We start from the raw sequence: 20,100 nt of genomic DNA, 5'->3' as shown, positions 1-20,100 counted from the left end.
GGGGGGGAGGGTCAGAGGGAGAAGCAGACTCCTCGCTGAGCAGGGAGCCGAATGCGGGATGTGATCCCGGGACTCCAGGATCATGACCTGAGCCGAAGGCAGTCGCTTAACCAACTAAGCCACCCAGGCCCCCAAGTTTTGATTATTTATTCACTGGATGGAGTCACAGTATCACTTTCTAGCATCACTGTCACCTGTGGGTCACTTGCCAATGATTTCTAACTTCTTTTGGGGATAGCCCTTCACCATTTATTGAGTATTGGTTCTGGGGATCCTAGAATGAGAGGACATGGGCCCGGCTCTCAGGGGATCTAAGAGTTGAGCAGATGAAGAAATAAATTGCCACAAATACAACCTAAGTGTTAGGGAAGAGGTGGCCCAAAGGAGGGAAAAATTCTCCCCAGTGGCTGGAGCATGGCGCTAGGTTTCAGAGAGGCGGGGACATTTCCCTGGGCCTTAAGGATGCGGACGGGTTGCGGACGGGTTTGCCAGGCAAAGAAGCAAGGCGGGAAGGGCTTCCAAACACAGGGGATGGATGATCTGTGTAGACACATGCGCATCTTCTCGATTCTCACACCTTCGGGCCTATAAGCCCTATGGCATGTATATTTTTAAAATTTATTTTCAGGCTATTTGGGGATGTTTGGTGATAACCGGTGAGTTCTTTCAGTTGCTACAGAATAAAAACTGATCCTCGTCAACACGCATTTTAACTAATATTAACAAGAAGTCAGGAATTTGAGTAAGTCAAACTGGTGACACCCTCTGCTTCCCATTACTGGTCGGGAAGGTTTCACTGATTCTTCCTTTTCCAGGGCAGCAAGGAAAGGAGCCTTAAATCCGTTTCTGTGGAGACTAGGACATGCATTGGTTATCACGAGATGCTTCCTATCTTCAGTGTCTCAGAGAAGGTCAGGAGAAGTCTTAATTCACCATCATATCTGCCTCCTAATTTTGACGTTTGCAGGACATTGGTCGCCTCTGAGCTTCCTAAGTGTTCATAAAAGTTATCTCAGTTCCAGGTGGACACCCAAGACCATCCTGTATCAGCAATGTGTTAATTGCTCATTTTACCTCCAGATTAAAAAAACAACATTTCCATCCAGATAGTCTATGAGGTAATGAGAAAGTGAGCAGGGAGTTCATGTAAGACTGGAAAGAACTAGCCTCTCCTCCAACACCATCACTTAATGAGGGTGTGGAAATGGAGGCCCAAGAAGGCGCATCCACCTGCTGAGACCTGAGGGGCAGAGACCTGACCAAAAGCTGCCCCGAAGCGGGGGGTGGGGTGGGGTGGAAGTCAGAGGACAGCGGGGTGACAGAGCAGAAGCGTTTTGGGGAAGTGACCCATCCAGGCAGCATCTGATGTACTTCCTCCTCCCACACTCCGCCCCCCAGCCGCCTGCCCTCTCTGTCTCTTTCCTTTTCTCTCTCACGGTAGGGTTGTGCGTCAGTTGCCAAAAGGTGGGGACATTTCCTGAGCCTTTGCAACACTGAGAAGTTATCTTAAGGGAAGTTGGACCCCACTCTGAGCACCACGCTTGGAAAGTGCAGGCCCATCTGGGCACAGCCCTGCCGAGGGAGACACTTGCTCGCCCTCCCCCTGGGTCCTGGCAGCCTCCCGGCCCCCAAGCGTGCGCCTGACCATGTCCCTGGCCGAGGCCATCAGCCTCTGGAATGAAGGGGTGCTGGCAGCCGACAAGAAGGACTGGAAGGAAGCCCTGGATGCCTTCACTGCGGTCCAGGACCCCCACTCCAGGATTTGCTTCAACATCGGCTGCATGCACACAATCCTGGGAAACATGCCTGAGGCGGAGAAGGTGAGTGGAGGTGCCTCTCCCTGGAGCCTCCTCCTCTATGCTTTGGTCATTAGTGGGTCTCCACCCAGGCTGTGCTTTAGAAACCTCTCCCGAGCATTCAAAGAATAAAAGTTGCCCGGGCCCCACCCCCAGGGATCCTGATTGAATCGGCTTGGGGAGGGGCCTGAGCAGCCCTCAGTTTTTACAAGCTCCCCAGGTGGTTCTCGGGCCATTGGCTGGGAACCATGTGCTCTTTTCTTCTCCATCCATTCAATTCAAATCATTCTGGAATCATTCTTTAGCACCTTTATGAAGACTCCCCTCGTTATGCTTTCTTCTCTGAACTCCTGCTGGCTACAGGATCTCCATCTCACTGCTGCACACCTATTAGAAAGCCCCTTTTTGGGGGCGCATGGGTGGGTCAGTCGTTAAGTGTCTGCCTTCAGCTCAGGTCATGATTCCAGGGTCTTGGGATGGAGCCCCGCATTGGGCTCCCTGCTCCGCAGGAAGCCTGCTTCTCCCTCTCCCACTCCCCCTGCTTGTGTTCCCTCTCTCGCTGTGTCTCTCTCTGTCAAATAAATAAAATCTTTAAAAAAAAAAAAAGAAAGAAAGCCCCTTTTTGGGCTTTCAGGGAAATTTCATATGTGTGAGCTTTGCCTGCCCTAGTGATCAAGAGGAGGCACTTAAGAAATATAGGTTTCCTCTCATGGGACAATGCGGATCAATCAGGCAGGGCACTTTTTTTAGGATTCTTCGGCTGGCACAAGGAAATCATACCGTGATTGATTAATGATGTCTGCCAAGGGCACACTGTGGGGTGTCTCGGCATCTCTTTCAAATATTTTCTCTCTCTCATAGTCCCTAGTATGGGGCTGAGCCCTCTCCGTGATCACTTTTTGGCTGGGCAAGGGTAAGCCGGACAGGGTTTGGAGTTTGGGAGCAGAAGATGGAGGATCAGATCGCAGCTCTGCCTGTCTCTGGACCTGGGTCTCTAGCAAGTCATGAAGACTTGTGGGCCTCAGTTTCCTGAGGGGGGCAAACATCGTGAGGGTGAAGTGAGGCACCAACTAGTAGATGCTGTGTCACTTCACGCCACTGTGTAGATGTCAGTTCTTATTTCCCCCCTCGACTGCCAGTCTTCGCAAGGGGGTGTGGACAGATGACTGACTCGCCAGCATCCTGGCCGTGGCCGTGACCAGCCAGTGAGCAAAGACAGAAGAGAGAAGCCACTTAGAATACGGTCCAAGCAGGTGGTCCATGTCAGGCCCCAGGGTGGGCAGATGGGAGCAGGCGAGGGCCTCACGTCTGGCAGGAGGAGGGCCGCAGTCCCCACCTCCCCCCAAAGGCTGAGCGAATAGCACCCCAGATTCCAGGGGCTGCTGGAGACCGAGTGCACACTGTCGGGAAGGAGAGATGGGCCAAGCATGGCAGCCAGTCTGGGCACAGCTTTGCTGTCGCCTCCCTCGAGCTGTGAGAGATTTGTCCTCACGTTCCTCTGCTTCTGGCTCTCAGTCACTGCGCCTTTCTTTGGTTCCCTGCATCAGGCCTTACTCCCAGCATTTTATATGCGTTCTGGTTATTTTTCTAATTGCATGATATTTATTTACTAAATCGATATAATACTGTATATAGCATTTTAATTTTTTTTTTTTTAAGATTTTATTTATTTGACAGAGAGAGAGACAGCGAGAGAGGGGACACAAGCAGGGGGAGAGGGAGAGGGAGGAGCAGGCTTCCCGCTGAGCAGGGAGCCCAATGCGGGGCTCGATCCCAGGACCTGGAATCATGACCTGAGCCGAAGGCAGACGCTTAACGACTGAGCCACCCAGGCGCCCCTAGCATTTTATTGGTTTTCCTGTTTCGTTACTTTGATTATTTTAATCCGGTCAGTAATCTTGAAAGGCAGATACTAACACCTCCCTCTTACAGAGGCGCCTGACCTCTAAGGCTCTTGTCACCTTCAAGACACTGATCCTTCTCGTACCCCTTCTTGCCTCTCCCTCTGGGCTCATCTCGCCTTCCTCACTGCCTGGCTCCTGGACCACGTCTGGACCCTTCTTCTCTCCACAGGCCTTCACTAAAAGCATTAACCGAGACAAGCACTTGGCGGTGGCCTACTTCCAAAGAGGGATGCTCTATTACCACATGGAGAAGTAAGCGGTCCAGCCTTGAGCAAGCCGGGGAAGTTTGCAGAGAAGTCCGGAACGGGGTCTTGCTGCTGCTAGGCTTGGTGTTTGTGAACTATCTTTCCAGCTTCTGTTGGGAAGTGTGACTGACCTTCCTGGGCGGGGGTGGGGGGTGGGGGGGTGGGTTATGCAATAAGTCAGCACGAGGCAGAAGCCCTCCCCAGGGAAGGAGGGAGGGAAGGCAGACCTGCCACCCAGTTAGAAATTAGCAGGGTCATAGCACACAGGGAGCCTACGGAACCACCACAGGCCTTCCCTTCAGCTGGTGTGGCGCCCCCCCCAGCATCCCTGAGGGGTCATAGCTTGGGCAGTGCCGGTTGTCAACATTTTGGCCATCAAGGGAACACCGTGAGGGTCTTCTGCTGGGAGGGAGGGAGCTATCACCCTATGAGGATTAGCAGGAAACCACATCAAGACCGTCCTTCATTCCCACAGGATGTGTTTTCAAAAGGCTGCTTTAATCCATTCGGTGAAATATAATTTAGCCACCAGAATGAGACTACAACTTATTAACATTCTATGTTGAGGATATACCAATCCAGATAAATAAGTGGCATATGTATTAATATGGAAAAAAGTTCATAGCAGATGTTAAATTTAAAACACAGATTTCAAAACTGTGTGTATAACACAATCCCATTTCTGTTTCACAGATTGGTCTGGAAGGCCACAGGCCAAAACGTTGCCAGTAGTTCTTTCCGGGTGGTGATGTTATAGGGATTTCAATTCTCCTCCATCAGCCGATCTGTATTTTCTGGTGTGTTCACAGTCAACATGAAATCATTAGTAAAAAAAAAAACCAAAGAAATAGAAAATGAAAGTTAATCTCAATTCCCACTCCTCGCCCCTCCCCCAGAATACCCCCCAAAAGAGACATACAAATAACAAAGGAAAAATATTCTAAGCATTGATTTAAAATGCCTTAGGGGATGGCAAACTTCCCTTTGTAGAAAAGGTTCCATTAGTGGGCACAAGTTCTAGGGAAGGAGAATTTGGCTCAGCCTAAAGAAAAACTTTCAAACAGTGAAAATGGTGGTGGGGGCATGGTGTGGGTGGCGTGGTGTGTGTGTGTGAGAGAGAGAGAGAGAGAGAGAGCATGAGCAGCAGGTGAGGCGGGGCGTTGATGGGGCAGAGGGGAGATGGCAGAGAACATCCACACACTGGGGAGGGACAGGACTCTCATCCTGTGCAATCCTGAGAGGCTTGGATCCCAGGGTCTAGTCAGAAACAGCCTGGAAAGCTGCTGAGCTCAGCTGTTGCTAGGGAGAACCACAAGAAGCTCAGAGGACTTGCAGGATGTAGATGCAATCACCTGAATGAGGAAGGGCAGGAGTGAAGTCTTCCCAGAGAAAACCCACAGACACAGAGGCTATCTAAGGGAGAGAAAGCCAGGGATGGAGGAAAGCTATATACAAGCATTTACCTTTTGATGGCGTCCTGCCTCTCTCTCCCTTCTTAACGTTAGTCTCCTTCTCCTTCCCCCTTCCCTCATCCTTACATTCTCCAGATGGATGGAATATGCAGGGAAGCCTGAGCACCAATCCTCCAGCTGATCTTAAACCTCAAAAGACAAGCTCTAAGGTCATCCTTTAGTTAGTTAGCTCTAACAGCCTGTGATGAGGGGAGACAACTGACGAAGAGGGAAGGCTCCCAGAAGACATTTCTACACAAAAATGCCCACAAATCCCAGAACCTGAAAGGCTCAGATTTTGAGCGAAGCAGACAGATCTTAGAAAGGTCTAGGAATGAGACCTAGGATTCAATTGGATTGTGGTTGATAATAGTTAAATCTGAGAGAAAAATCTACCGAAGCTCATCTTCAACTCAGCAACTGTCTATTGAGGGAATAATATAAATGAGGCACCCTTCTCGACTCTGAACTGCCTCTTTGTCTCTTGCTCATCCATACGCATTTGTGTCCCCATCTCCCAAGGCTCTGCTCTTTCTTTTCCCCTTTAGTCACAACAGCAGTGGTTAGGTTTTTGGGGGGTTTTTTTCAGACTTATTTTATTTATTTGAGAGAGAGGAAGAGTGAGCACGTGTGCAAGAAGGGGAGGGGCAGAGGGAGAGAGAGGATCTCAAGCAGACTTCCCACTGAATGCAGAGCTCGACTCGGGGCTCGATCCCAGGACCCTGAGATCATGACCTGAGCCAAAATCAAGAGAGGAGTCAGACACTTCACGGACTGAGCCATCCAGGCACCCCAGCAGTGGTGGTTTAATGGCAAAATGTATGGGCTGTCCTTCCAGAAGAGCACACACATGCACATACATCCTTCTACATACAATTTCAGGGGGTTCAGTGTCCACTGAAAATCCATACGTGAGCCCTGAGGGATCTCACCCTCTCCCATAGCATTGACCCCCACGTGTAGCCAGCCAGCTGCTAAATCTCTCCCTGGGATCAACCCAGATTGTCTCTTTTCCCAAACCTTGTCAAGTTGACCTCTCATATTCTTAAATCCACCCATTTTTCTCCACCAGCCCTGCCCTGGTTGAGACCCTCCTTTTCACCAGCACTATTGAAATCACTTCCAAACTGCTTTTCCAGCCCCCAGTCTTACCTTATTCCAGAGTGATCTTCTTTAAAAAAATAATAAATGTGATCCGCTTAAGAACTTCCAGTGGATCCCAGGACTATAGGATAAAGTTCCCTGGGCTGTTCCTATGTGGTCCAGCAGCTGACTACCCGCTCAGTCATCTCCCATGCATTTGCCCTAGGGCGGCAACCACTCTCTTCTGTGCCTTTTAAAATAATACGTCTACTCTGTGACAGGTGTTGACTTACATATTTGTCTCCTTGACTACTCTGTTTCTTTAGAGAAGAAATCTTTACTTATTCACTCTTATATTTCTGTGTCTAATCTAGTAGTTAATAAATGCTTATTGAATTAATTAAACAAATTAAACAAAAACAAGCAAAATACACCCTCTACTTTAAGGAACTTACAAATTAAAAGGGGGAAACAGGTCACGAATGCTAGGAACTATCGTGCAAGGCAGAAAGGGGCAAGTGCTAGGAGAGATTATTTTGAAATAAGTGCCGTGGGGACGTAGGAAGATTACTTCTTAATGAGGGGGCTAGGAATCCCTCCGGATCGCAATGGGGCTTGTTTAGGGTGATGATGTGATGCGTGCTTTTCCTCTCAGTTTGCCCCCGCTTTCACGTGTTGTTGTGCGGCCCTCCCGTCATTGTGAAGTTCCACAGGACAAAGTCTGGGTGCATTTCTGAGAAGGCAGGTGGGGCCTCAGTGCTGACTAAGACGGACTCTCACCTGTCTGACCCAGCCTTGTCCTTTGGAAGGGGAAGGGAGCTCTACGTGGTGGCGGTTCCGATTCTGGGCCTTAGGAGTCTTAGGGCCAGGATAGGAACGGCAAACCCTTTAGACGGACCTGGCCCACCGAGGCAACACAGCAAAGCCTCTCTCTGCTGTCTTTGCAACAGCAAAGGGCCTGAGCCCCAGGCCCGTCTTGGAGGGGTCTGACATTTTGACTTCCTTCAGCTTGCTAGAAGTCTCTAGTGTCCTGGACACAGGCTCGTGCACGGCAGGATTCTGGACTGCAGGGGCGCTGGTAGGGCAGGAACAATCCGGAACAGCAGCGGTTACTGAGAAACCTCTACAGGGAGTACTGCAAAGATGGGGATTATACACCCTCTGGGGCTCAGAGCCCCAACCTGGAGGAATGGGAGCTCTGGGTCCAGGGCAGCCAGGGGCCCCAGGAGGTGTGTGGGGGGGGGGAGTGTCACGGGGGCGGGGGGCATGGTATGTGAAGAAAGCACTCCCACCCCCGCCCAGCAGAACCCGGCAGGAAGCTGCCAGCATCCCGGCCTCCTAGGGGACTCTGGGCTCCAAATGCCACCGCAGAGAACTTTCGGAGAAGGGCTGGAGGGTGGCGGGGGCTGCCACTGAGCTTATTCAGAGCCGGTACAATGGGGAGCAGAGCTGTGTGTCAAAGCCGATGCCCCGGGGGTGCAGCTCCAGGTAAACAAGGGAGGGGGCAGAAGGCGGTCAGGGCAATGCTTTAAATCAGACATTTAGCAGGGGCCCCCCCACCCCGTTTCTTAACACAAAGTGAGCACTTTGAATAATTCGTCAACTCTTTCTCTCTCCCTCCCAGGGGTCCAGATCTTTAGAACCTGATGGAGGGGAAAATTCTGAGGATTTTGTTGGGCTGGCTCATTACCAGGTAGACACAGTCAGTGTGACTTCATAGCTAAAATTCACCTGCCCGGCCAGCTGGCCAGGGAGGAGGTCACATGTGAGGGTGAATGCTGACCGTGCTCCGCGCCTGGCCTCTGGGGACCTTCGGCTACCTCCCGGGCAGGCGGCGGAACACAGTGGAAATTGCATCTGCCCGAGGAACGGGACACCTGCGTTTCCGTCTGCCTGTCCTTCTGGGCTCTGTGAACTGGAGCCAGTCACCCAATCTCCCAGCTTAGAAAGGAGAAACGGGGATGCCTACTCTCTCCCCCTTGTCGGCAGTGTCTGTAAGCGCAGGTAAATGATTTGACGTGTTTCTTGCTCCTTAAGGAGTGGCCCGCGTGCTCTTAACAGGTTCTACAATCAGCTGTCTTAACAACAAGGACGTGGTTAGAGAAAGCCACTCTCCTGTTTCAGATCCAGCCTGTCTTCTCCCATCCCTGCTAAAGCAACTGACTTCACAGCAATGATGACAGAATAGCTAGGTTCTGCCCCAGCCGCCCTGGGCACGCGTTCTCAGGACGGTCAGGCCAGCCCACCCTGCTGGTCAGCCCGTTGAGATCGCGCTTCCAGCTGCGACGACTGTGGGGTTTTATCTCTGGATAATACCTAATTCACTGTAGGGTGTTATGCACGTAATAAATGATTGGTGTATGAATTTAGTTGCCAGAATTTTAGAGCTAAAATAATAATAATAATAATAATAATAAAAAAAAAAAATTACTGTGTGTGCCAAGCACGGTTCTGAGCACCTGGACGCTTTGTCTCACTTAGTTCTTACAGCCCCAGGAGGCATGTGCTACCATTTACTCTCTAGTTGTAAAGATGAAGAAACAGACTCAGACAAATTCAGTAACTTTCTCTCTGTCACCAGATCGGACGTGGCAGAGCTAGGACTCAGGTCCAGGGGTTTTGACTCCAGAAATTAGATCTGGGACTACATACTAGCGACTGCCTCCTATTATCGGCTCCTCGAACGCGATACGCTCCTGTTATTGACATGGGACCTGAGGCCAGGAAAGTACTTTGCCAGGGTCTCCCGGTGAAGAGCAGAGCTGGTGGATCTGGTCCCCTTCCCTCGGCCCCCTGTCCTGGGGTGCAGGCGTGCACCGCCAGCCCGTGTCCAAATTCCAGGCTTGCCTCCAAGAGAAGCTGCATGCGGCAGCTCTAGGTCAGCCAGTGGCCTCGGCACCTTCGTTTCTGTGGCCCAGGTGGAACCATGGCCAGACAGCGAAATTTGTTCCTGCTGTGCCAGGGAGCTGAGGAGGTGGGGGCGGCTTGATTTTCGAGTGTCCCAACCCCTGCAGCCCAGCAGCGGCTCCCTCCCGCCAGGGCCTCTGTGGAGGTCAAGGGCGGGTCCAGGAGACCTGGCCCAGGTCCTGCCCGCATCCCGACTGACGTGGCCGGCCCCATGTGTGTCACGAAGCCAGCGACAGCAGCCCTGCACACCTTGCCCTAGCCGGCACAATGCCAATCCAGCAAAGCAAAAGGGCAGTGCCAGGAGCAGTGTTAGAGATGCCATCCGGCTTAATTGGTGGTTTCTTTCTCTGTTTTGCAAAGTGTGTGCAGAGGGAGGGCGGGGGAGGAGGCGAAGAAGACCATGAAACCAAGAGCTGAGTTGGACTCAAAAGAAGCCGAAGGAGGGGCGCCTGGGTGGCTCAGTTGGTTAAGCGACTGCCTTCGGCTCAGGTCATGATCCTGGAGTCCCAGGATCGAGTCCCGCATCGGGCTCCCTGCTCGGCAGGGAGTCTGCTTCTCCCTCTGACCCTGCCCCCTCTCATGCTTTCTGCCTCTCATTCTTTCTCTCTCAAATAAATAAATAAAATCTTAAAAAAAAAAAAAAGAAAAAGAAAAAGAAGAAGCCGAAAGAGAAAGCTCCGGGAAGGAGGGTGCCGTCCTCGGCTCTGGAAGGGTTCCCCGGAGCTGGGTCAGGCGAGCGTGGCCTGACGGTGGGGAGCAAGGAGTGAGCAGTGTTCCAAATCGCTCCCCAGGGGCTTGGGGGCAGCAGGCGCTGGCTCTGCTGGGAGCTCTCAGGAGAGGACGAGGGCTCTACTGGGAAGTGAAGTCAGAAAGGTAGGAGTTGGATGCTGTCCACAGAAAGTACCCATGATGGCCTGAGTCTGGGGGGGAACCCCAGGGGTGCTGGGATACACGCCCCCCGCCCAGGGTGCCGCTCACACGGAGTACAGTAGAGTACTGGGGCTCAGCCTTGGCAAAGAGCCAGAGCAGGCCAAAAGGGATCAGAAGGCTTCTTGTCTCAGTAAGACAGGTCGGGGAAGGGAAGCACATTCTATCCCACGTTTGCGCCTCTCTGCCCTGGCCTGTGGTCTCATCGCCCTCTGTCCTGCAGATATGATGCAGCTATTAAAGACCTTAAAGAGGCCTTGACTCAGCTTCGAGGGAACCAGCTGATAGACTACAAGATCCTGGGGCTACAGTTCAAGCTGTTTGCCTGTGAGGTAAGGAGGAAGGGCCTAGCCCCGGGCGGGAGCGCACGGAGGCTGAGGGGACAGCTGACCGTTCGGATGCACAGCGATCTGCTGACACCTCTGGGAGCTTGGAAAAGGCTCCTGTGCCTCAGGACTCAGAGTTCCCCTTAAGAAAAGACTCAGATCAATAACTACAGGCTCATTCCAGAGTCTCCAGTTCCTGGGGCCTGCATTTTATTAATGTAGGGCTCAAAGGACCGCTTGGAAATGAGCCTGCTGGGCCCTCTGAAGGGAGGCTAGACCCGACTGTGCTGGCCTGTGAAAGTATTCATAATGATTTGCATAATTCCAGTTGACAAGCTCTTTGCTCAGCATTATACTAACAAATCCAAAATCATGGGTTCACCATCCATGCCAGACCCGCAGTAACCCTGCTCAGTTCCTGAGTTACAGACCACGCTCTTTGTTATTCATGGCTTCGTGTGCTTGGTTGATACCCAAAGAAAGAGTGAGGATAATTTGGCACCAATCTGTCCTCCCTAGCTCAAAGAACAGCTCAAAGCACACATTTAGGGAAGGTATCCATAGAAGGATAACTGACTTTCTCTATTACCAAAAGGGAGAAACATGACCGGCGCTGACTTCACAGGCCTGTGGGCTTTTTCCAACCAACACTCCCCATTCCCCCCTCCTAAACTCCAAATATACACCACTAGCTTGAAAAATGAAAAGCCCTGCAAATATCATGGATCTTTATTTAGAAGAATTGCTGATAAAAAGGTCCCCTTGCTTTAGTTTCTCAGGCAGGAGACAGCCAAGCGTTCCCAGGGTTGCTCAGGGCTAATAATAGAGTCCACCGCTGCCCAGGCCCCTGGGGACAAGGGCCCCCATCCACCCTGCAGCAGGCTAGCAACTTGCTTCACTTCCCACTGTCCGGGAAATGAGGCTCTGGGAATTTCAGGGGACTGGTTGACATTTGGCCAGCTTCTAGAGAGAGGTTTCTCGACCGTACCGCTACTGACATGCTGGGCCAGATAACTTGTTGGTGTAGGGGACTGTTCTATGCACCCCAGATGCCCGTAGCAACCCCCCAGCCACATGACAACCTATAATATTTCCAGACATTGCCAGTCACCCCCACCCCACAGTGAGAACCACTTACACAGACTAAAGGGTTGTGGGGACCAAGTAGCTCTAGAAAAAGGATCATAAAACATTGGCAACCAAGCAGAATCCCATGGGAGAAATTTCCCCTATGGTTGGAGTTGAACTGACCCGGGGACAGGAAATACTGGCTTTCTGGGCCTCTCTGCAGGTGAAGCTGGGGTTTTCACGGTCTAAGGCCCTTACTCCACATGAGACTCTCAGTCATTTTTCTACATATAACGCCACCCCTCCTTCCCACTAGGGTACAGCCCTGGCCTCTGAGAAATCACACCATCCTTTTTGAAGAGTCTTAGGCTTTTCCAGTCTTGGAGTCACAAAAGCCTGTTGTGGGGAAAGGTCTTAAGAGAAGGGAGCAGAGAACCCAATAAGAATGTTTAAGGACCTGAGTTCTCCTTCCTTCCTGCGCACGTGGCCAGGGCTGGGCCGGGCCGACCAAGCATGCACGCAAAAGGCTCAGAAACAGCCTGGGAAGGGAATCTAGACCTCTGCTTCTGGGCTTGCTCCCATGCCATCACCCAGCACCAGCCACTAACTCACTCCATGGAAACACAGTCCTGCCACATGTCTGTACTTGCCTTAATAAACTGTTCTTTTTATCTGGCTGGGGCCCTGAACCAAATTGCGGATGTAGGTGGCAGACTATTGTAATAGAGGAGAAGTGTATCGGTTATCCATTGTTGAATACCAAATTACTCTAAAATGCAGTGGCTTAAAATAATACCATTTATTATCTCACATATTCTGGGGTCAGGAATCCAAAAGTGGCTTAGCTGGGGGGTTCCTGGCTCACAGGCTCTCAAGGGCTTGCACTCAAGATGTCGGCCAGGGCTGCCATCATCTGAAAGCTTGACTGGGGCTGGGGGGTCTACTTCTAAGATGATTTATGGGTCTGGCAAGGTAGTGTTACTTGTTGGCCGGAGGGCTCCATTCTTTGCCACATGAAGGTCTCCATGATACTCTCTGAGTCTTGTCAGGACATGGCAGCTGGCCTCCCCAGAGAATATAATGATCCAAAAAAAAGTAATATGGACGACCAAGGTGTTTTATAACTTAACCTCAAATGCCACGGCCCCTCATTTCCATAACATCCTATTGGCTATCCATGTCAGCTCCATTGGATGTGGGAGGGAACAGGGGGGTGAGGGCCAAGAAGTGAGAATCACTGGGGGCCATCTTGGAAGCCAGCTGCCACAACAGCAGAGACTTCAGAATCAGGCAGACAGGGATCAAATCCCAGCCAAACACTTAGCAGTTGTGTGATCCTAGGTGAGTTATATGTCATTTCTGAGCCTCAGACTCCTCATCATCTGTAAAGAAGGGCTGAGGACTTACCTCACACACACTCTTTAATAACTCCGTGTATTTTATGATGTCAGGCAGCAGAGGTCCAGGGGTCCACAAGACAAGGTGTCAGCACCCAGAAGCTCACGGTCACGGGTAATGTGAGGTGGCGAGGTCAGGACAAGAGAACTGCAATGGAAACACCATGGAAGCACAGAAGCGAGGCCTCAGCTCACCTGGTGGGGGTGGGGGCTAGAGATCATGCAGATAAAGTGGCCCATAATAGGTGGTCAGTGGGCGGCCTCGGTGAGGACGAGGATGAGGAAGACAACGAGAACGACAGTGACACCCCCTCCAACAGGCAGCACCGATTTCCAGAAGCACACCGTCCTTCATAGTTTTAGCCCTTAGATTATAAACACAAAGCGTCCCCAGATGGCTTTCTTCTGCAAAAGTCTGCCCTGAAACCATGCAGGCGGCCCTTGGGGGATGAAAGCCCTTCTTTGCTCAGCCGCCCAGCAAGCCCCAACACGGTGCGGCAAGTAGCAGTCGTGGTTCTAGTAAATACGTGTTGAATACCCACCCTGTGCCAAGCAAACCCCAACTTGGTGCTTGATATGAATTATCTCATTTTTTTTTAATTTTATTTATTTATTCATGAGAGACAGACAGAGAGAGAGAGAGGCAGAGGGAGAAGCAGGCTCCCAAGGAGCAGGGAGCCCGATGCGGGACTCGATCCCAGGACCCCGGGATCATGACCTGAGCTGAAGGCAGACGCTTAACCATCTGAGCCACCCAGGCGCCCATGAATTATCTCATTTATTTCTTGGAACAATCTGGAAGCAGGCAACGGTTCCTGCCACCATTTTACAGTGAAGCTGAGGCCACCTATTAGGGGTCCCCGTGCCCTTCACCCCTGCACTGCACAGCCTCCACGGGGGAGAGAAGGCCAACAACCCCCTTCCCTACTAGGCCTCAGCTGACCAACTGTATCTCTTCTCTGAGGTTCTGGAGAAGCAGCCCCACGCGCCCGGGGTATCAGGCTGTGAGTCTTATAACTTACATCTGAGAAAAGCTTGCAGCAGCTCCTGGCTGTTCAGCTCATCCTCCGCACAGGGTGCTGGGGCCCCTGCACTGTCGTGAGAAAGGAGGAAAGTAAACCCTTTTCGTTAGCTGTCATCCTGATCTTCTTCCGCTTGCCATTGCCTTCCCATCTCTGCTTGAGAATCTTTTTACTTCACTTAGTCAAGTCGTTTTCTTGTGTGTGTGTGTTTTTTTATCTTGCCGATGCATCCAAAAGATTATTTGATTCTCTGAATACGTTGTAAGGCATAATGATAAAGCGGACGCTCATGAACCTACCACCCAACTCGAGACCTGGGAAATCGTGATTCTTGATGAATGGGCTGTTCTCGCTTGTCCCCGGGGAAGCGCTGGCCTGGGTTTGTGCCGAGTCCCTTCCTAGCTTCACTGCACCTCGGCCCGCAGAGTTTCCTCCTGTTACCACAGTCTCGTTACCTGTAACCACACTCCAGGCAGGGTTCTGCTGCGGCTGCTGGTGAAGGCTGAGGCATCTGGAACCTTCTCTCCCCCGACCCTGCACCTGTCCGGTCTTTCAGCCGAGGCTCGGTGGCAGCCAACACAAGAGTTTTGGTCCCCTCCTGACCTATTGGGTTGTTGAAAGAATAACGCACATGATGTTGGATTTCTGCATCACGTGATGTTTTCCTAACACCGTCCGTGTGCTGGGCATAACTTGGTAGCGCGATTGATGGTGTTACATTTGAGATCTTCCCGGGAAAGCTGAGGAAGGGAGGGATGTCAGCGGGCAACGTTCCAGGAGCAGACAGGTGAGCTCTTCCCTGGTGCCTAGATCTGGAGCAGCCTCAAGTTTTGTGTTGTGGCCTGTGCTTTTCTAGGTGTTATATAATGTTGCTTTCATGTATGCCAAGAAGGAGGAGTGGAAACAGGCAGAAGAACACTTAGCTTTGGCTATGAGAATGAAGTCTGAGCCGAGACATACTAAAATTGACAAAGCCATGGAATGTGTTTGGGTAAGTGCACTGATGACGTGGGGCGGCCAGAGGGTCCCCACTGGAGTTCTCTTTATTTTGGTGGATTGAGAAACGGTGGACGTGGTGCTTGTACTTTCTCCGAACTCTGGGCAACACCGATCCTGGGGTATAGTTCCATGTTCGGATCTTGAGTCTGACATTGCTGAGTCCGGGGGCCTCTGCGGTGGCGCTGGGGGGGGGTGCGGGGAGCAGGGGACCGGAGGCTGGATCCCAGCACGGGTGGCGGGGGAGGGGGCAGAGGCTGTGCCTGCTTGCCCACCTCAGAGTCCTCGCCGCCAGCCCCAGGGTGGCACCATCACGGGCCTTGCTTGGACCCCGGCCACCTCGTGGTCATGGTGTAACCTGTGCTGATTGCCTGCCCCGCCCGAGCCACGTGGAGAGGGGGAGGGGCAGCCCCCTAGGGAATAACAGGGACAGATGTCCACACAGCCCCAGGGTAAGGCGATATTGAAACCAAGTGTTCCCACCTTAGACCCTCAGAAATAATCACAAGTGCAGTCTTTGCACATGTAGAAACCTGCTTTTGTGAGGTCATCTCAGTGAACCTTTGCATCCATTCAGAGAGGGAGGCGGGACGCGCATCATGACCCCTGTTTTGCAGATAAGAAAACGCCGTGCCCTCTGTGTTACAGAAACAGAAGCTGTATGAGCCAGTGGTGATCCCTGTGGGCAGGCTGTTTCGGCCAAACGAGAGGCAAGTGGCTCAGCTGGCCAAGAAGGATTACCTGGGCAAGGCGACAGTAAGTAGCTCCTTCAGCTTCCCCGGAGGCTCCTATGGTGTGGGCCCTGTGTGGACCAGGGTGGGGACCAACTCCTGGGATGGGACCACCGCCCCCCCCTTGCGGTGCTGCCCTGGGATGGCAGCCTGGGACTGTTGGCACCGAGGAGCCCTTGCTGAGGGGTGGGCAAACGCTGCTAGCTTCTTGTCTCTGGCTCCTCTCGCTCCTCCCTTCCTGCCTGACCCTGGGTGAGAGCCACGGGGTTAGTCGCGGATGCTGAGCCAGTGGGGAGAAAGCACAGCTACGGGGCACTCAGTAAATGGGGAGAAAACATGTTAGAGAAACGGACGGGCACAGCATTCTCCTGGCCTGCTGCTCTTTCTAGCCCCACTGCCACAGCCCTCTGATTAGACTCCTTTGTAAACTGGACTCCTTTAAATCCAGGTCTTAAGTCCTCTCGGGGATGATCCAGCATGAGCCTGCAGCCCCTTTCCAAAACTGCCCTTGACTTTGACACATCCGTAGGGCTAACGCTGCCCACTGACTGGGTGGCTGGCAGAACAGCAGAGTTCAAGAGCTGTGGGCAGGCTGGGGTTTTCCCCTGGGAAACACCCCAAAGCCCATCAGTGGATGAGTGGATAAACACGTGATGTAGCCATACAGTGACATGACCACAAAAAGCAATAAAGTACGGGGGCGCCTTGGTGGCTCGGACCGTTAAGCGTCTGACTCTTGATTTCAGCTCAGGTCCTGATCTCAGGGGTGTGAGATCGAGCCTCGTGTCGGGCTCTGCACTGGGCATGGAGGTGGAGCCTGCTTAGGATTCTCTCTCTCTCTCTCTCTCCTTCTGCCCCTACCCCCATCTGTCTTCCTCTCTAAAAAAAAAAAAAGGGACAAAAAGAGAGAGAGCCTGCCAGGTTAGCAGCAGGGCTGGGCAGGTACTGGTTTCTTGAGTTCCTGGAACTTCTAACCCGGAGGCTCAGCAATCCATCCCTCAGCCACTGTCCACCCTGGGACGCGCTCCTGTCAGAATGGATCCAGGGTGCGAGGAAGGGGGGGATCGTGGGGAAGGCCAGGAAGCATGGGGAAGGAGGGCCGGCAGAGACCTCACATGCTCCCTTCTCCCTTTCAGGTGGTGGCATCTGTGGTGGATCAGGACAGTTTCTCGGGGTTTGCCCCTCTGCAGCCACAGGTGAGGCAGTCCTGTCCTCCTCCCCGGAGCCAGGTCTCCAGAGCTCTCTGGAATCACCCAGCTGGGGAGAGTATTTGTGCTGAGCTGCCTCATTTTAAGGGCTCCTTCAGCTGACTTCTCGGGGCTGCTGACGGTGTCTGCCTGGCCATTCTGGGTCAAAGGTTCCACGACTGTTGGGAGAAAAACGCAGTTTTAGGCTTAACCTCCAGTTCCCAGAAACCAACCCTCCTGCTTCCCCCAAAATGCCAGTCTTCATTCCTCTGCTTCTGTTGACGGACGGTCTCTCCTGAAGCCTGGCCTAGTCTCTCAGGAACCTGGAACACAAGCTATGGAAGGCGTTTGGATGAGGCCTCCGTGGGGCCTGCCCACGTGCAGGGGATCCCCTTGGGAACACGATGGGTGCCCCCAGTGAGCCGTTGCTCTGCCCGGCCTGGGCTCAGAGAGACGCTTCCAGGCAGACTGGGTGACAGTAGGTCTAGAAACGTGAAGCCATTTCCCTCCTTGTGAGGGGAAGAAGGTAAGCCAGGCTGAGGAAAATCCGAGCGCCGTTGTGCACGCGCTGGCCGTGCTGGCGAGGGGCTTGTGAGCGTGGCACCCCCTCCAGGCTGCCCAGAGCAGCGCCCACAGCCCCCTAGGGGCAGTGACGGCCGCTGGCCCAGAATGGGACCGACGGCGGGCTCTGGAGGGTGAGGGGAGTCAAGGAGGATGGAGAGATTCAGGATCCTTTGCTTTGTGTCTTCACGATGAAGCTGAAGAAAACCCTTGGGGAGGACGCCCCCACCCCCCTCGGGGCCTCAGAGCAGCCGGAGACTCCAAAAGGCGGAAGCAGCCCAGATCAGTGGACTCCATGACATTCGTGTAGAGCAGGGAACACACTGAAAGGAGATTTCTGCCTGGTCAGGGGACGTTGAGTGGGTTTTAAATACCCACAAGTGTCACGTGATACAGCAGACATTAATTATAGAACAGAGCTTTTGGAAACTGTCCTAGGAAAGGGACAGCGCTCCAGGTCAAAAGCACCCTCGTGATGCCATGTGGCTCTGTGACAGCGAAAATTCTCCAGACACCAGGACTGGCTCAAGATGAATTGCTGTGCCAGTGACACCTGGCCCCAGGGAGCTGGTGGGAGGGGTTATTTTCCAGCAGGTAGTCAGGGTGCGAGGTGCCCTCTCCCTCGAAGACCACAATGTTCCCATGGAGCTTGACAGGCATCCTTTGATTTTCGGGTCTGGGAGAAGCTCACATTACCATTAACATTCTGTTCTCTCCCCCACTCCTTCCCTTCATTCCTCCCGAATGTTCAATAGGCCGCTGAACCTCCACCCAGACCCAAAACCCCGGAGATCTTCAGGTAAGTTCGATTTAGGGCAGGATGCAGAATATCCAAACTCCAAGCCTGAACTATGGCAATAATGGGGGTGAAGAAGATGAAGCTGGGGTCAGGGGCTGAGTCCAGGGGAATGTAGCCTCGTGGGTGGGCTCTCCCTGTTTTCAAGGTTAGAGTGGAGTGATGGAGGGGGGATGGGAGTCTTGACTATGGGAGGATTGATCACCGGGGTCCCCAGGTCCCCGTGCACAGCCACCCACACATGGTGGTCACCTCTGAAGGGCAGCGCTGTCCGTGGAACATCGCCCCTCTGACCAGAGGCTGGAGCACAGTTTCGCCCTGACTGTAGCCTCTTCAGAAGAGGGGGAGGCCAGAGCTTTCTGGAGCCGGGTGAGCAAAGTGGGAAGCTAGACGGTGTGTCCTTTCCCGAGGGGGCGTTTTTCACTCCCTCTGGACACATGGTCTCTGGAGAAGTGAGAGGAACAAGTCAAGCAAAGGAAACCATTCTTATAGAAGATGGGAAGCCAGGAATGACACAACATGCAGCTTTCTTAAGAATTTCTTCTAAGCAAGGAAGCAAGCCCGGATCCCCCACCCAATACAGAAGGTTTTTTTTAAAAAATGAAAAAAGTACCACAGCAACTATAAAAATGAGGGGGCTGATGAGCTCATTGCTAACTCTGCTTTGCTGGAGGAGTCTGTCTCCCCCACGCAAATAGCCCGTTGTTTGGAAACAGAGAGCAGGGCTGAGGGGAAGGGGACAGAGCCGGGGTGAGAGGGAGCTGCCCGCCCCCCCTGCCCCCCATCCCCGGGCCAGAGAGGTGCCTCAGGCAGCCCTGAAGCCACACATTCCAAGGAGGCACAGACAGCACAGCACGCCAGAGCCTCCAAGGGCAAAGTAGGTCTGGAGGAAACGGTGAAGGGACAATGACATGTCCCACAGCTGGCTGGCCTCAGGACCCCTTTACACATCCCCCCACTCCCCACAGCTGGACTCCGGCTGCGCGCCCACCCCCAGGTGACTTGGCCCCCCCCCCCCCCCCCCCCCCTCCCCGCCCCGGGAGCCGGCCCCCCCCCCTCCCCCCTGTGTGTTCCCCTTGCCACACGAGCCCGATGCCCCCAGCCCCACCCCAGCCCAGACTTGAAGGCTGGCCCCGCACAGCCAGGAAGCTTCCTCCTGAGACGGGAAGCGAGGGCTGGAGGGCACGGCCTGGGTGTCTCGTGTGCTTCTGTCCTTCCTTCCTGTCCCGCGGCCTGCGTGGTTATGGAGCATGTTCACGCGCAGCTTCCTGCCTGGTGTCGCTCAGGTCCCCGAGGCAGCTAGACGCCAAGCTGGAGGGTGCCGGAGCAGGGCCTGGTCCCCGGGCCACCGTCGCTTGTCCCGCGGTGCCACGGGCGGGACGCGGTCCAGGCCAGAGAGAGGTCGGACTCTCGCGTCTATCCCCCGCAGGGCTCTGGAAGGGGAAGCTCACCGTGTGCTGTTTGGGTTTGTGCCTGAGACGCCAGAGGAGCTGCAGGTCATGCCAGGGAACATCGTCTTCGTCTTGAAGAAGGGCAACGATAACTGGGCAACAGTCTTATTCAACGGGCAGGTATTCAGAGGACCAGGCGGTGGGGGTTTCGGCCACGGGATCCTGGCAGCAAACGGCAAAGCTTTCTGAGGAGCAGCACCTGCCGCCTCTTTCGCAGACCAGCTGCCCCCCTTCGTCTGTGCGGCCATCCCT

At 53.3% G+C, this 20,100-nt stretch overlaps 1 protein-coding gene across 2 annotated transcripts in view; it reads left to right on the top strand.

Moving 5' to 3' along the window:
* The first annotated feature begins 1,391 nt into the window (after positions 1–1,391).
* The window catches only part of NCF2 (neutrophil cytosolic factor 2), a 29,959-nt gene continuing 11,250 nt past the window's right edge, over positions 1,392–20,100 (top strand). Inside the window, exons 1-8 of one of the 2 annotated variants that reach the window (XM_035010622.1) lie at positions 1,392–1,820; positions 3,870–3,952; positions 10,537–10,645; positions 14,983–15,117; positions 15,771–15,878; positions 16,990–17,049; positions 18,357–18,400; positions 19,827–19,968. In XM_035010622.1, coding sequence (XP_034866513.1) covers positions 1,647–1,820; positions 3,870–3,952; positions 10,537–10,645; positions 14,983–15,117; positions 15,771–15,878; positions 16,990–17,049; positions 18,357–18,400; positions 19,827–19,968 — 855 coding nt within the window. In that variant the 5' untranslated portion in view covers positions 1,392–1,646. The remainder of the gene's footprint in view (positions 1,821–3,869; positions 3,953–10,536; positions 10,646–14,982; positions 15,118–15,770; positions 15,879–16,989; positions 17,050–18,356; positions 18,401–19,826; positions 19,969–20,100) is intronic. The other variant, XM_035010621.1, reaches the window with a different exon arrangement.

This window comes from Mirounga leonina, unplaced genomic scaffold (genome assembly GCF_011800145.1).
Source record: "Mirounga leonina isolate KUSES-001 unplaced genomic scaffold, KU_Mleo_1.0 Mir_154, whole genome shotgun sequence".
Lineage (NCBI taxonomy): Eukaryota > Metazoa > Chordata > Mammalia > Carnivora > Phocidae > Mirounga > Mirounga leonina.
The sequence above is the reverse complement of the archived record's forward strand: the minus strand, read 5'-3'. Positions and strand labels throughout refer to the sequence as shown.